The following is a 14,838-nucleotide window of genomic DNA, read 5'->3' as shown; positions in this document are numbered from 1 at the left end:
CCCAGCAGCATCCCAAGCTTGCTCTCTCTGACAACTCCTGAACTTCAGTCTGGAAGTGATGGTGCCCTGAGGAGCAGTTGGGAAGCTTAACGGAATGAAAATATTTGCCTCTGGGCATACTTTTTGGCCAGGTGGTAGTGTCTGTGGATGTTGTGTAACACATAAACAGCCAGGCCGGAGATATTTGCAGTGAAGGACACATATACCAGAAATTCAGCGTGTCCCAAATGTATCATTTTATTAAGTGCAGGCAGATAGTTGATGTAGCCAGATCTGTGTTGGGGATAAGTGGCTAAACACCTCAAAATTCATCAAAATGCTTTCTGCGTGGGAAAAAGATGCATTTGGGGAAAACTATTCAGCCAGTCTGTGTACAGTAATTGGAATGAGAGGGGCACAGCATTGGAGACTCCTGCCTTCCCTCCCCTGGGAAATACCCTTTTCCAGATGGTTAAAAAAATTTGCTTACATCAGGCAATGTCCTAAACTGCCATTTGTATGATTATTTAGGAGAGCATAGAAAGTATTAACTAGTTCTCCACCAACTTTGGTAAAGACTGATACCTTAAATACTTCATGGCTTTCTGTTTTTGCAGCTGTGTTCTCAGTACACTCATAAAATCCCTCCTAACCTATAACAGATTATAGGGCATTTGGTTTTTAGCTGCCTGTGTAATGTCTTCTCAACTAAAAGAAGTCAGCTGGAAGCTGCAAGGTTTTGTTTCTCAGCTCTGCCTCAGGCTCCTGTTAATTGGTACACTTACATGTAGTGTTTACTTTTACCTGTAAAGATTGAAAACGTTGCATTGGCAGCAGTGCTGCGTCCCTCCAGTGTCCTTGAGAGGACAAGTACTGAGGTACCTGGGAAATTCTTTGGCAAAGGTGATGTGCATTTTAAAATACAAACTTCTTTTTTTTAGTAGGACACACACAAACAAATTTAACCAGTTCAATTATGCCAGTATAGTTTGTCAGCTGCCCTGACACTGATTCCAGGGACAGTGGGTGCACAGGAAGTACCCAGGGGATGTTTGCTGTGTAGCCAAGCCCTTGGGGCTCCATAACTGGGCAGTGCAAAGGACCAGGGCATCCATCAGTGCCAGACAAGACCTGGATTTTTCTACTTGCAGATCCAGCATCTCCTACACAACTTACATCTGATCCCACCAGCCAGATGCAGCTAAAATAAAACAGAGACACTTTACCAGTGAAACAGTGTTTAATATAGTTAAATTACTTAAATAGATTTCAATTTCCATGGGAAATCATAACTGTATCCATTTTTGCAAGATCCAGAGTAAAAGAGTGTGTGAATACCCCTTGAAATGATCATGACACACTGTCAACAATCACAGCTAGAGATACTGGGGACTTGAAATTTCATTGACAACACAACTTCATAAGATGAATCAAAAGTTAAGAAGACTGCAGACTTTCGGAAAGCAGAGAGCAAACCTAAAAGCAAGTGTATGGCATGAAGATAATGAAACTCAATGAGGGACAAAGGGGATGGGAGGTGGAGGAGGGGGAGAAAGGCTTAACAGCGTGATGCAACTTAGGTATTTTGCAAACCAGGAAAGATGTAAAGGAGCAAAAGTATAGTACAAGGGCAGACTTGGCAGTTTTACAGAAGTCAATATACTATACTTTTCAGAGATGTTTCCTAGTGGAAGGGAGAAGGAAAGGGGCGATGCCATTTAAGCTCATGTTTAAATGGCTTAATGCTTGGGTCATGCTTAGCAATAGAGCAAATTAATTAAGACAGGTCCATGGATTTTCACTTATTCTCATTGTCGAGTATGAAAAAAAGAAATTGCCACCACCATAGTGCAATCATTATGCTGTGAGTACTACAATAATTCTGCCCTGAGAAGAGTGGAAAACAAGTTTATTAAATGTCAAAAGACTGGAGTAATTTTTAGTGCTAGCCAAATTCAATATCAAAACTTTCCCCTCATAGAATATAAAAAATATAGCTTTTTTAAAATTATTTTCTTTTTTTAATAAAATACCAAGGGATTTTTCTTTAATAGTTAAAAAAGGTACATAAATGGTAACAGTGAACTATTCAGAAACCCCCCCACTAGTGATAAAGATGCCCAACACAGTATCAGTGTCACTATTTTAAGGTCGACCAGCTCATATACACACTTGCCATCATAATTTTTTTTGAAGATCACCTAATTCCTGAAAATTGAAAATCTGTGAATCAGTTTAAATAAGTGCTTACTACAGGAAAGTCAACTCGATGCTGCAGCACATAGTTCCTTGTAATCACATGGCAGTTACAATGTCAGACAACTCTCAGCTCAGCAGGATTCTATTAAGACCATCTATGAAAAATTATTTTTTTAAAATAAAAGTTCAAATGAGCTTTTTTTCCTTTTCTCATAAGAGCTCCTGTTAAGAGTTAGAAGATTAGGTTAGAGCTCTTTTTGACATGTTTGATACCGTCTCAGCAGCTAAAACTCAAAGGTCCCGTTTCCATTGGGAAGCTGCCACCCTCCGCTGGAATGCTGCATGGAACAACTCTGTGACTACCGCGGGTTTTTCCTCTTCTTTGGGGTTGTAGATTTTTCTGGATTTTCATTTTAAAATGCATGATTCAGCCTGGAAACTCACCTGTTTGTTGTTGGTTGATTGTATAGTGATAATCTGAAAACTGCCAAGTCTGTATTCAGAGTATTACGCAGAAAAAAATTACACAAAAGTCTACAGGTTATATACACCTCCCCCCACACCTCGGTGTGGACAGCCTGCCTTCTAATTTATATATAATTTACAAAATATAGAATTTGGTATATCTGTTAGATCTCCATGTTTTCAATATTACAAAATAAAAAATACAAAAAAACCCACAACAAATTTCAGGGGAGCTCCCCCCACAAAGTGTCTCTTGTTTACACCTAGTCTTTCCCATGTAAACTGATAGATACCAAAGAAGAGCACAGACGACTTTTTAATAAATATGGTTGTAGAGCCATCTTCCTTTATCTTGATCTTCCCCTTCATCAGGTGTGCCAGCCCCACTCAGAAGAGCAGTCATTTAGCAATGGAGAAGAAGGGAAAAGAGGGGGTCGAGGCTATAATGTCTTTTCACACTAAAACATTACCAATGCCCTTCTAAAAGGCCTTTTTGTGTGCTGCAACAGTGGGTGTCAGTTTTGAAAGCCCATTCAAAACAGCTAATAAAAGCACAGTGGTACACTTCAAATAGCTGGCAGTATGGGATGGAAACATTATGGGAGTGCAAATCCATTCCAAAATAATGCTTTGTAGTGAATCATACATTCCTTCAACCAAGTAAATGTTGTGTTGCGTCAATAAATATTTAAATAGCTTCTTATGCCATCCTGTGGTAGCAGCCTTTTTAAAAAATGCCGAATTCATGTCTTATCTGTGAACTCTGTAGTGCACATCTTTGGTCAACTTAGCACTCAGCCAGGAGCAACTCCAAGGTGGTTTCTTTCTCTTGCCTTTCACGATGGGTGGCCAAAGAATTTGCTGATACCAGCTCTAGAGTCATGGGGTGAAAATTCAACCGAGCCACATGTTCAGCTTCACTGCCAAAAAATTATTCTCCGATTCACAATCCTGGGTAATGCAAAATCCATCTTTGTGTGGTGCTGCAGTTGCTGCTAACTAATTGGAGGCCCTTCATTTAGAAAGTAGGTGGTCATTTCTCCTTTCCCTTTGACCTTTATGACCCCTCGATACTCCAGCTGGTAGTTGTTGGCTGCCAAAACCTGGTACATGTCCGTGGTTACCTGCAGAATAAACGAGAGTAAATGGATGCTTGCCATGTCTTCCACACAGTCTTTCCATCTGCTTTTGGAGGAATTGATGGACAAAATTAAAGTAGGATCAACTGTTTTGTTTCTTAAGTCAATCAACATTTGCACGTCAGTCACTAACTGAAATGTTGGCACAAGTTGCTGAACAAACACAACCATTAGAACCTGAGAAAGTAGAGATGTCACACACACGTCACAACTGGGAAAACTGCTTTTAAGGAGGTCACTGGATAAAGTGTAACAAATTAGTTGCATTTTTAAAAACACACCAGTAGTTCAGTCTACTCAGATGCATTCATTGTATCACTGGAGTGGCAGTAGGAAAACAGGTCAAACTTACTAAAAGAATCCTCAAAAATTGCGTAGAAGTTACACAATGGATGTACAGCTTAGAAATCCGGGGTTGTTTTTATGAAGGAGAAGGTAGTGGGCAATGGGAGAGAACTGATCAAATGGAATACTCTAACCGGTATCCAAATGTCTCTGCAGATGCTAGTCAAAAATAATCACTTGTGCTGCAGAACAACAGAAGTTTAAAGACCAGATTTCCTGAGATATTTATTTATTGCAATGTATTTTCTCATCCTTTTTCAGGTGTCTTTACAGACCATCTCATAGGGAAGCTTAAAGAGTGATGCATAAATAACAATGCAATTAACTGACAGGCAAGGAAACAGCGTGGCTGCCCCTCTTGGGCTTTACATCAGCTGCTCTATTTTTATAACCCTTCAGTATTTTCCCAAGGAATGACATTCTGTTACTGTGGACATTGGCTCAGCAAAAGCAGAACAGTGGAATTGAATCACTGGAAAGGTCACGTCTGAAGGCCAAGGAGATGTGTGATTATCAGACAGGTCCCATTAACCCCTTAAACAATCCTCTTTCTCTGTTGTGTATCCCCATTCTGCTGATGCCTGGACCCTTGCTGGCCTCACACCACACATGGCACAGTGAGCAGCAAAGTGAATTACAGAAGTACATATCTGAATCAGGCCCTTGGAAAATGAAACAACCACCACACACAGCTGAGCAGCACATGTGAGCAGGGATCAGACAGGACTGTGCTCAGCGCCAGTGAGGCACACGGGGAAGGAAGCTCAGCTCAGCTCAGCTCTTCCACACAGAACTAAAGTGCAAATTTTTAAACAAAGGCTCATTTAGGTAAGTTTTCCAGGGATTGCCTTACCTGAATCCTGTCAGGCACTCCTGTGCTGTCCATTCTGCTGGCTACATTCACTGTGTTGCCCCAGATGTCATACTGGGGTTTGCGGGCTCCTATCACCCCAGCTACGACAGGACCAATATTGAGGCCTGGAAGGAGAGGAGAAATCAGCTCAGATCCATTTGCTTGAGGCAGGTAATTTTTCAGAAAACAAAAACCCACCCTGACGCTCGTTGGTTCTAGCTGTGCTTTACCCTGACATGTAAAGCTATGGCCAAACTGAGGGGAGAGAAAGGTTAGAATAAAATTTGGCTTCTTTAATCCATTATGCCCAAGTGACTGGCAGCTCAGGCTGGATCTGCTCAATCCAGAGCTACTTTCTAGTGCCAGATAATGGGATGAAGTTTGTTTGCCACCTGGCTAACAAGCAAACTGCTCACTTGAAGTCTGTACATACCTGCTGCAATGCTGAGGGCCTGCGAGGCAGCAGCCCAGCACCTTCCAGAACAAACGCCACACTTGACATCCTCACCCTTTTTTTTCTGTCGTTTTTTATTCCCTGACTTGAAAGACAATTCAATGTCCAAGAATGGCAGAGCTGGAAGCACAGGGGCAAAAAAGAGCCCAAGCTCAACCACTATGTAAGACCATGCTGTGATAGGAGCTACTCCTACCCTAAAAAATGACTGTGATGTTTCATAGAGGCCGAAGTGGTCACCAGGCACCAGACAATCAACATCACTGTACAGCCTAATGTAACATCTGTGGTTTTTACTCTCCATAAAATCCCCACCTCAGAATGACCACTGCATGGAATGCTGTGAGCACACGGCCATTACCTATCTTCATCTGGAAGTTGTTGAATGAATGTTCATTAATGTATTTCATTTGGTCCATTAACCTCATGGCAAAATCTGCGAGAGCTTTGATGTGTGTCTTCCCTTCCTTGTCGTAAGTGGAGTCGTTGAGGCCTGAGGCAGCCATGTAGGTGCTGCCAATGGTCTTGATCTTCTCCAGCTGCCGGAATTGGTCTTCGCTTATTATCTGTGTCACAAGAGCAAAAGAAGCAAGTAAACCTTGATGAACACACAGGTGCTGGTAATGTCTGTGCTACATGTCCTGCCTTGCTGCAAGCATTACAAAGTAGTGGACAGAGCCAGGAAGATACAGGAAGAAAGGAGATTAGATATTCGGAGGAGTGACAAGGAAATAGAAGGGATTTCAGTGTGAAAAAAAAAAATAAAACTGAAGACTCCTAGAGTAAGGAGAAATGAACCATGGCACAAGGATTTGATAAACCACCTTCCCTCACGAGCTCAGCAAAGCCCAGCTAAACTCATGGATTCAGTTCAGTCTGTTCACCCAGGTTTTCTGTGACTTACTTCATCAAAATCAGCAATGATCTCATTGAGCAGCCTCAGACACTCCACCCCTTCGTTGTTGGCTTCCAGCTCCACATAAAACTCGGAGAAGTTGCTTATGGAGGCGAACATGACAGCCACACACTCGCAGGACTGGTAGTACAGTTCATCATTGCGCCGCTCCTGAGCCAAGAAATGGGCTGCCACATCCTTCGGCAGGATGTTGTGGAGGAGGCGTCTGTTGTAAGCCTGCAGCTCTTCCATCTCCTCCTTCTCTTCGGTGGCCTAGTTTAGGGGGGAGACACAGTGATGCACTTACTCTTTTGGTAGCTGCTCCGGGGAGGGGAAAAAAGCTGAAAATTAACTTGCAGTGAGGGCAGAAATAGAAGGGGGGAAACTGCAAGGGAGAGCAGAATCAGAGAGATGCAGAAACTTGTGTTTTGCACAAGGAAAAATCCATCTCTTCAGTGCACACATGTATGGAAAAGCAGGCAGAGAATAATGCCAGAATCCAGCATTGTATTTCTGAGCCCTGAACTGGGTAACCACTTAGCTCACCCTTTCCATTGTTTTACCATTTTTAAATGAGGATTACAATGTTTATCTGCTTCCAAGGAGCTTTAATTAATTGTTGCTTCCTCAGTGCCTCTAACTCAAACCACAAAGAGCTATAATTAGAATGATGTCCTGCCACCCAGAAAGTAGACAATCTAAATAAAACCTGCAGTCCTGAGGCCCCCCAGCCATGAGTGCTGGACAGAGCCCAGGCCTGTCCTGCTTGCTTGGCAATCACATACAGTGCCCTAACATCACTCATGGGCACAAGTAGTGAAAACACCAACAGTGAACCCAGGGACAGGAGCACAGTGTGGCATTATCCACAGTGTGTTGGTTACCCAGTACTGCTGCCTGGGGGCTAATGAAGGCTGGACATTGAGCCAGTTCCCACTGCGTAACAGGAAAGTGAATGAAAATGCAAATGTGAATCTTTCACACCCTTAAACACAAAAACTAAAGCTCACTGAACTCTGGGAAACAATTCAGCAGTGAATATGAGCTTCCTATACTTATAAATTGTGTTATATTACATGTTCCTGCAGCAGTAACAGCTCAGGTGCCCAAATTCATTAATCTCAACCTTCAGATGTATAACCCTTTACTATGGGGACCATCCAAAGTGCATTTACAAGGAAAAAAGGGGCTGGAGAAATAACCGGGACGAGAAGCACGGAGTATGCAAAGTACCAGAGAAGAGCAGAGCATTATTAACATGCCCAGTTATAAGCCAGATTCAGATTAAATTCAAAGGCACTTTATCACACTCCTCAACTCGACAGTGAATAGCTCAGTCATTTCATATTAACACCAAAGACCACGTGTGATCCTCCCACACAGCCAATACCCACTAACCTGAAGTTTCCAGAGGAAATCAAGCCTTGCAGTGGATTCCACTTGCTGGGCATGCAAGTACAGTGCCAGGACAAAGACAGTAATGATGACAGGGGTCACAATCTTCAGTGCGACTCGTGTCATCACTGGGGAGCTGCAGCCAAGGAGAGAGCAGAACTTCCCTGTTACTGGAAGAACACAGCCTCGCCACGCCCCGCACTCCCCACTTTAAGGCTAACCAGCCTCTCAGGAAAAGGTTTTTTTTCTTTCCCCTCAAAGCCTGTGTTGGTAAATGGATAAACAATACCTGCAAAAAGCTGGGGACTCTGGCTCATGGGTGCCAGTTTCTAAAGGAGGAGTTGGAAATTGGAAATGTAATCCAATTTCTTAGAAAAGGGTTGTCATCAATATAAAGGCCACTCTTCTGAGAATGGCCACACATGCTCAGGGTGACAACACCGAAATGCTGATAGCCCCTCAGACTGTGTTCACCCTGTCTTCTGCACTGGCTTAGTCAGGCTCCTGAGTCTGGAACTGTTCTAACTCATGGCTTCTCTAATTAGTCACTTCTTAATGGGCTTTGTCATGTAAGTGCTCTGTAAGCTGAAAAGAGCACTAAGGTACATTCACATCTCTTCTGACAAGCAGGCAAATAAAAACTGTTAATTATAAATTATGGAGTTATACAGTATGAAAATATTTTGATAAAACCTTTGAATTGTATTACAAATAAGCCCTGAGGTGTTCTATAAAGCAAGCTGACGTAAGTCCCACAGGAAAGAGGATGCTCTGAGAGTAGCTATACATACAAAAGGGCAACTCAGTCCACTCAGGGCATCTGCAGTGTGTTGTACCAGCTCACAGCAGTGCACAAACAGCAGACACCGCTGGTGAGTCAATGTGCTGATATTGCACCTTGTGAACAGAAAATACCTACCAACAAAAACCTATAAAATATTTCATGCCAAAGTGACTCACCATGAGGATGTATCATTTGCAGCCACGCTGAAAAAAAAAAGCACAAACACAAGGTCAGTGGAGCGTTTGACTCCCTGCAGCTCTTTTCCTTCCACACATCATTGCACAGCACCTCTGCAGTGTGGCACCTCTAACACTGTGTGGGGCTACAGCTCTTTTGAAGCAGAAAACCACTAAAAGATGGGGGGGGAGGAGAAAAACGGGCTTCTGAGCTACACTCAAAACTCCACAGAGTGATAACATGACATAGTTAATGTGGGTAAAATATCTAAGAAGCATTAAGAGTGAGAGAATAATTTGGGATTTTAATGTCAGTGTGGGATGCTTGGCAAATGCTTGTGCATCCATCACTACTTCATTAGGTCAGACTGCAAAATTTGACCTAAGGAAGAAAGCTTTGGGCTAATATCTTGTGAGGGATAGCTCCTTTTATTGTGGCATGGAGATGTGTTTAATTCCTTTAATCCTGCTCCCTTCTTCTGCACATTCCTCAACGACAGCTTGTGCCCAGCTCTGAGTATCACACAAAAGGACACTGAAGAAAATCCTTTAGCACATTCCTATTACTACTGGCAATTCTGCAAAGTACCCACGTGCATCAGAGTTGCTGGGGGAGATGGAGGGTGTGTTTTTTGACACTGAAAGCACAGAATGGAGCTTTCTAGGTAGGTAGCAGCTGTCTGAGCTCCTGATTGATTGATTGCTTAATGCTGCTGGCTTTGTTCTTGAGTGTGGGTGGAGTATTAGGTGGCTGAGAACCATGCACAAGCATCTATTAAAACACTATTTAAATGGAAGGAAGGGGTTCAGTGTTTAAATTACTGTAGTGTCATTGATTCAATTAGAACTTTGCAGGCTACAAACGTGACATTAGCCTGAGAATGTCACAGCTCTCTGGAGAGCTTCAGGCCACAGTTTCATGGGGTTGGAGGGAACCTTGCTACACAATCAGACATCTAAATGATCAAAATCAAAATAGCCAAGGGAACCTAACTGGGCATAACATCAAAAAATAAAAGCATAGTGACTCTCTAACCTTGTTTGTTCCAAGACATTTTCTGCAGTTCTGAGCATGGAATTTCTTCTGACAGATTTTGCAACCCACTGTTGTCTTGCACGCAATCTATTGCATGGCTCTTGGCCAGCTCCAGCACTGAACATGTGAGCTTGGACATAGACACGGTTTGGAAAGCCTGGGGACTCCCGCATTAAAGGCTGAATCTAGCTGGAGACACTTCCCACATGCAGCATGATTCCCCTGCTTCCCTGAATCACCACCTGGCCAAGGATGACTGACTGCCCCCCTTATCACTCTCTCTTATGATGGGAGCATGGCAGACCTGACCCTTAGTACTGAGGCTGCAGCTCACTGTGGGTGTTGCTCTAAAATCTTCATCAGGACCTATGAAGTGCAGCAAACCCAGTATTTACAATAACTCTCTGGATAAGTGAGGATGCCCAGTGCAAGCAGTACGGGTGTTACATTGGTAGGTTGTTCCCCCATGGAACAGACATTTCCAGTAGCAGATGGTTCTTTAATTACTGGAAGGGAACACAGAGAGAAGCTTGCTAAATACACTCCTGCTCAAGTGAAGTGCACATTTTTAGCAGGGAAGGCAGTTCATTTTGGAGACAGCTCCCATAGGACTGGAGCATCTCACTTTTCCCAGCCTTGGTGGTAAGGACAGACAGCTGGAACAGAAATGATGGGTTTGATGAACAAATCACGGGGCAAAGCTCTTTGGGCTTCCCTGTGCAAGAACTCAATTTAGAAGATCACATTGGCCCATCACATCTTTAAACCAATGCATTAGTTTTATCTTCTGCACAGGAAAAAGGTTACACATGATAGCCCTGTGCCTCCAGTTACACCCCATGTGTCACACACTGGTGTGGCTGCATGCAGTCAAGTCTAGCAACTCCCAAAGTGCTGTAATCAGCCTTTCAGCTGCTTGCATGCTGGGTTGGTTTGTACACAGAAGTGTGAAGTGACATCTGCATCACTTCTAATTAGTCAGAGTACCATAATGGCTGCAGAGCCGACACTAATTATGTAGCTACAATGGGCACCCAATTAAAGTAGTATGAGGTCATGGTGGCTTTTCTTTTTTTTAGTATCAGCTGGACAATAAGGTCCATCTCTGAACTCTGTGCTACATGCTGAGCTCCCTTTTCCCACAACACACAAATGGCCTTCCAGACACTGAGACAATAAATAGCCATCCACAGTGCTCTTTGGACAAAACAAATTGTCCTGGATTCCACTGGAATAGAGTTAAATTTCTCCCTAGCTGGTGTAGTGCTGTGTTTTGGATTAAGTATGAGAATGCTGCTGATAGTGTTTATACTAAGTCAAGGACTTTTCAGCTCCTTGACAACCCCAGTGAGCAGGCTGGAGGGACACAAGATGTTGGGAGGGGACACAGCCAGGACAGCTGACCCCAAGTGGCCAAAGGAATATTCCATACCATATAGCATCATGCTCAGTATGGGAGCAGGGGGGAAATCTGGCCTGGGGCTGCTGCTCAGGAACTGGCTGGGCATCGGTTGGCAACTGGTGAGCATTTCTATTGTGCATGACTTGTTTTGTCTATTCTAATTAAATTATTATTATTATTACTATTACTATTATTATTTTCTCTCTTTTCTGTCTCATTAAACTGTCTTTATCTCGACCCATGAGTTTTCTCACTTTTCCCCTTCCAACTCTCTCTCCCATCCCAGCACAGGGCAGTGACCAAGTGGCTGTGTGGGGCTGAGCTGCAGCTGGGGCTGAACCAGCACACAAATCCCATTTAGTGAGAGATAATACAGCATCAGAGAAAGCTATTTCTGGGAAAACATGCTAGCCTTCTCCACTTTATTACTGACATTCTGATTGTGAAGTGATGTAAATTATACTTCCAAGTGCTGTAATTTCGCTTAGTGCTTGACTTACAAGAATGAAATTATGTTTGAGATATAAAATGCTTTTATTTCACTAATTGTGTTAGAAAATGCTAAATAGCTTCTGCTGATGGAACACCTAATATCTGAAAAAAAAGGAAGAAAACCTCATTCTCCCTATACCTCCCGACAGAAAACTCCATGGGGTTTCCTACCTGATTTCACTCAGCTAAGAAAATAATTTAAGTGATTACTGCCAATGGCAGCGAAAGCTACACTTCCATTGACTGGCAATGCCAGCAAAATCTGTATATCCTTTAATTATTACTGGGCACACAGGAATGCTGAAATCATGGAATATTCATGTGAACGAGAGGAGTAACCAGGTGCATCAGGCTTGAAGGGTTGATGGTTAATGATGACTTGAAGGGCTGATGGTTAATGACCATACAGAAATTTGAGCAACTACAGAAGCTATTTCATAACACACAAGGTAGCACTGGGAAGGGCCATGGAAATCTCAACCACCCTCCTGTCCAAGGCAGGAGCAACCACAGCTATCAGCCTTGACAAACAGTTCATCTAAATTGGCATAATTTAATTCACTCACGTTTAAGTACAATTGTTGCCTACAAGGGGAAATCATCAAAACAAGCAGTTAACACAACAACTCAATTCCCAACCAGAAACAAAACTTGTGGAGGAGGACAGGCTTGTGGATGTGCCAAACTTGCCTCCCTGGTGTGGCCTCCAGGAGATGGGGAACCACCACAGTAGTGGAAGGAGGCTGCCACTGGGATTAATATGCAACCTGATGACAAACCAGCTTTTGTAAGTAAAAGGGCAACTGTCCACTCCCACTGAGCCCAGACCCTTCTGCTGGGAATTGTGTTGAGCCCAGGTGTTACACTGGCTTTTCAAACATGGACATGTGTCCAGCAACTGGCAGGAGATCACTGGCCAAAGATCAAGCATCACCATTCCACCACCCCAAGCTGGGTTTGATATATCATGGTGGTTCTTTATCCCATCCCTGAGTGAGCTCAAGTTTGTTGGAGGTTTTTTTTTTTCTCATTTGAGAAATGACATTTCTATATTGGGAGTGTAATACCAGAATTAAGAATGACTAACTACAGCTCCTCATTTCTGGAAAAAAGGAAATACAGATCCACTCTGATTCCAGTTATATTCTGTTATTAATAGATAGTTCATTAGTCAAGTCCCACATTAAAAAGCTCTTAAAGTGAACTGTATTCTCCTGCTCTTCAGAGGCAGAGAGCAGCACTGGGAAAGCTTTATCTTCCAGCCATGACTTCTCTGGTATCCTGCACTTCCCTTGCTTGCACTGCCATGCACCTAAATGCCACACTGAAATCACTGTGGGAAAGAAATCAGGTGAAGGTTTCAGAAGTGAAAGGCACTTACTAGGTGTTAGCTGTAACCAGGAGATCTGCATTGTCAAAAAGGTTGACCCCTGGCACTTCCACAATGAGAACATATATAAATTCAATGATTAACATAAGGATCAATTTTCCAATACAGCTGATCTGAAGGAACACAGAGCAGGCCAGGAGACTCAATAAGACACTGTAGGTGAAGTACTGTATAAAGACAAAAATGGGAAAAAAACCAGAAGAGAGATGAGTGTCAGCTGGATAAATCAAAATTCAAAACAAAGGAATCTAAACAGAAGAATAGAAAGGGATTGGTAGTTATGTAGTTGAGCTGACCAAACCTGGGGCTGCCTGTGGGATTCTCCCACATTACAGAAGCTAAAACTGAATGGATAAAGAGGAAATTCAGTGGCATTTTTCTTCAGGCATTATGTGCTTTACACTCAAGAGGTGTGGGGCTCACAGCTGGACACCCAAGGTTGTGACACAGCTTTTCCCTGGACACAGTTACTAAATTAGCTGAAAGAACCACCCAGTTATGCTGGATTAAGTTGTGCTTTAAGGTCAAATTCTGGACTCAAATTTCCATATCTGTACAACACATAGGACCAAGGATATTGGCAGTTCATACTCCTGGACAGATGCCCACTTGAGGCCAACGGGAAAGCCCTGATCCTGCTGACGTGACACACTGGCTCCATCTGCAAGGTACAGGCTGGACAAATGGGTGGTAAGGCAGCAGCTCCTGCCAGGCCAAGAGCTGAGTGTCCAGTATGCCAGTGCTTCCTAGTGTGACTGCAGGTGCCATTTACGGCTCCTGGGAAAGATAGCAGGGATGCAAAATGAAGAGAGGCATGTTATCCAGCTCACCACCTTCCTGCTATCAAATCTGTGAAGACTTAAGCTTCCACTCTGTCTGGACAGGCCTATTTCTGGCAAAAACCCCATATCATGTGCCTGAGGCAATCCATCCTTTCAATGAAAAGCAAGCCCTAGTTGAAGTAGAAATATGCTTATGTTCTGAGCTCATTTATTAATAGTCATCACTGATATATTAAATTAGAGAAAATAACTTGTACAGCTTGTACTTGACTCCTCAGTTTCTAGAGAAAGGGTGGATGTTCCTTGTGACTGAGGGGTAGGATTCCACCATCTCCTGAATGGACACTGGGAACAACAGGCAACACCTGCAGCAGCTCCAACATGTGCCTTGCAGAGTGCAGGGGAGGGACTCCTCACTTCTTAGCCCCCTAAACAGCAGGACCTGGCTCAAGGCTGCCGGAGCAACCTCAGTATGCAAAATAGTTATTCCTCATTGCTTAAAATTCCTCTCTGTCCTGGACCAGTAGTCCATACGAATTCATGGTGGGCACAGACTGTTTCTAGCTCTCCACTGTGCCAGATTCTGCTCCTGGGTCTTTCTGTGGACACACTAAAGCCTCTGCAAGGTTGAAAGTCACAGTAATGGTGGTCTCAGAAACCTCACTGAATCACATAAGGACCATATTCCTGTTAAGTTAAATGGAAATATGTTCAGTAGGATACCAGGACTTTCAGTAGCACCTTGGACATCTGGATGGTAACAGATCCACCATAAATCTGTCAAGTCCCCATAAACCCAGATGACCTTGACATAAATTCTACCTCCATCCTAGACAGAGTTGTTTTTCCTTTTCAATTTCCAGTAGACAACACATGTAACAGCTGTGACCTAAAAACTTGGAGAAAGTTCTTGAATGGCTATGCAAAAAGATTGTTTTATTTTCCTTTGCAAAGTATTCTACCAGTGTGTAAAACCTATTTGGGCTGGTTTGGGTTGTGGGTTTGGGGTTTTTTTTCCATTAGAAGCATTGTAATTTTTTCTAAACAAAATG

At 43.1% G+C, this 14,838-nt stretch overlaps 1 protein-coding gene across 1 annotated transcript in view; it reads right to left on the bottom strand.

The window, feature by feature from the left end:
- Positions 1-1,200: 1,200 nt before the first annotated feature.
- The window catches only part of ADCY5 (adenylate cyclase 5), a gene marked incomplete at its 5' end in the record, with an annotated part of 205,400 nt that continues 191,762 nt past the window's right edge, over positions 1,201-14,838 (bottom strand). Inside the window, 7 exons of the mRNA XM_008638242.2 lie at positions 1,201-3,767; positions 4,981-5,105; positions 5,796-6,000; positions 6,339-6,602; positions 7,728-7,860; positions 8,685-8,711; positions 12,996-13,171. Coding sequence (XP_008636464.2) covers positions 3,639-3,767; positions 4,981-5,105; positions 5,796-6,000; positions 6,339-6,602; positions 7,728-7,860; positions 8,685-8,711; positions 12,996-13,171 — 1,059 coding nt within the window. The remainder of the gene's footprint in view (positions 3,768-4,980; positions 5,106-5,795; positions 6,001-6,338; positions 6,603-7,727; positions 7,861-8,684; positions 8,712-12,995; positions 13,172-14,838) is intronic.

Source organism: Corvus brachyrhynchos, unplaced genomic scaffold (genome assembly GCF_000691975.1).
Source record: "Corvus brachyrhynchos isolate BGI_N302 unplaced genomic scaffold, ASM69197v1 scaffold126, whole genome shotgun sequence".
Taxonomy (NCBI): domain Eukaryota; kingdom Metazoa; phylum Chordata; class Aves; order Passeriformes; family Corvidae; genus Corvus; species Corvus brachyrhynchos.
The sequence above is the reverse complement of the archived record's forward strand: the minus strand, read 5'-3'. Positions and strand labels throughout refer to the sequence as shown.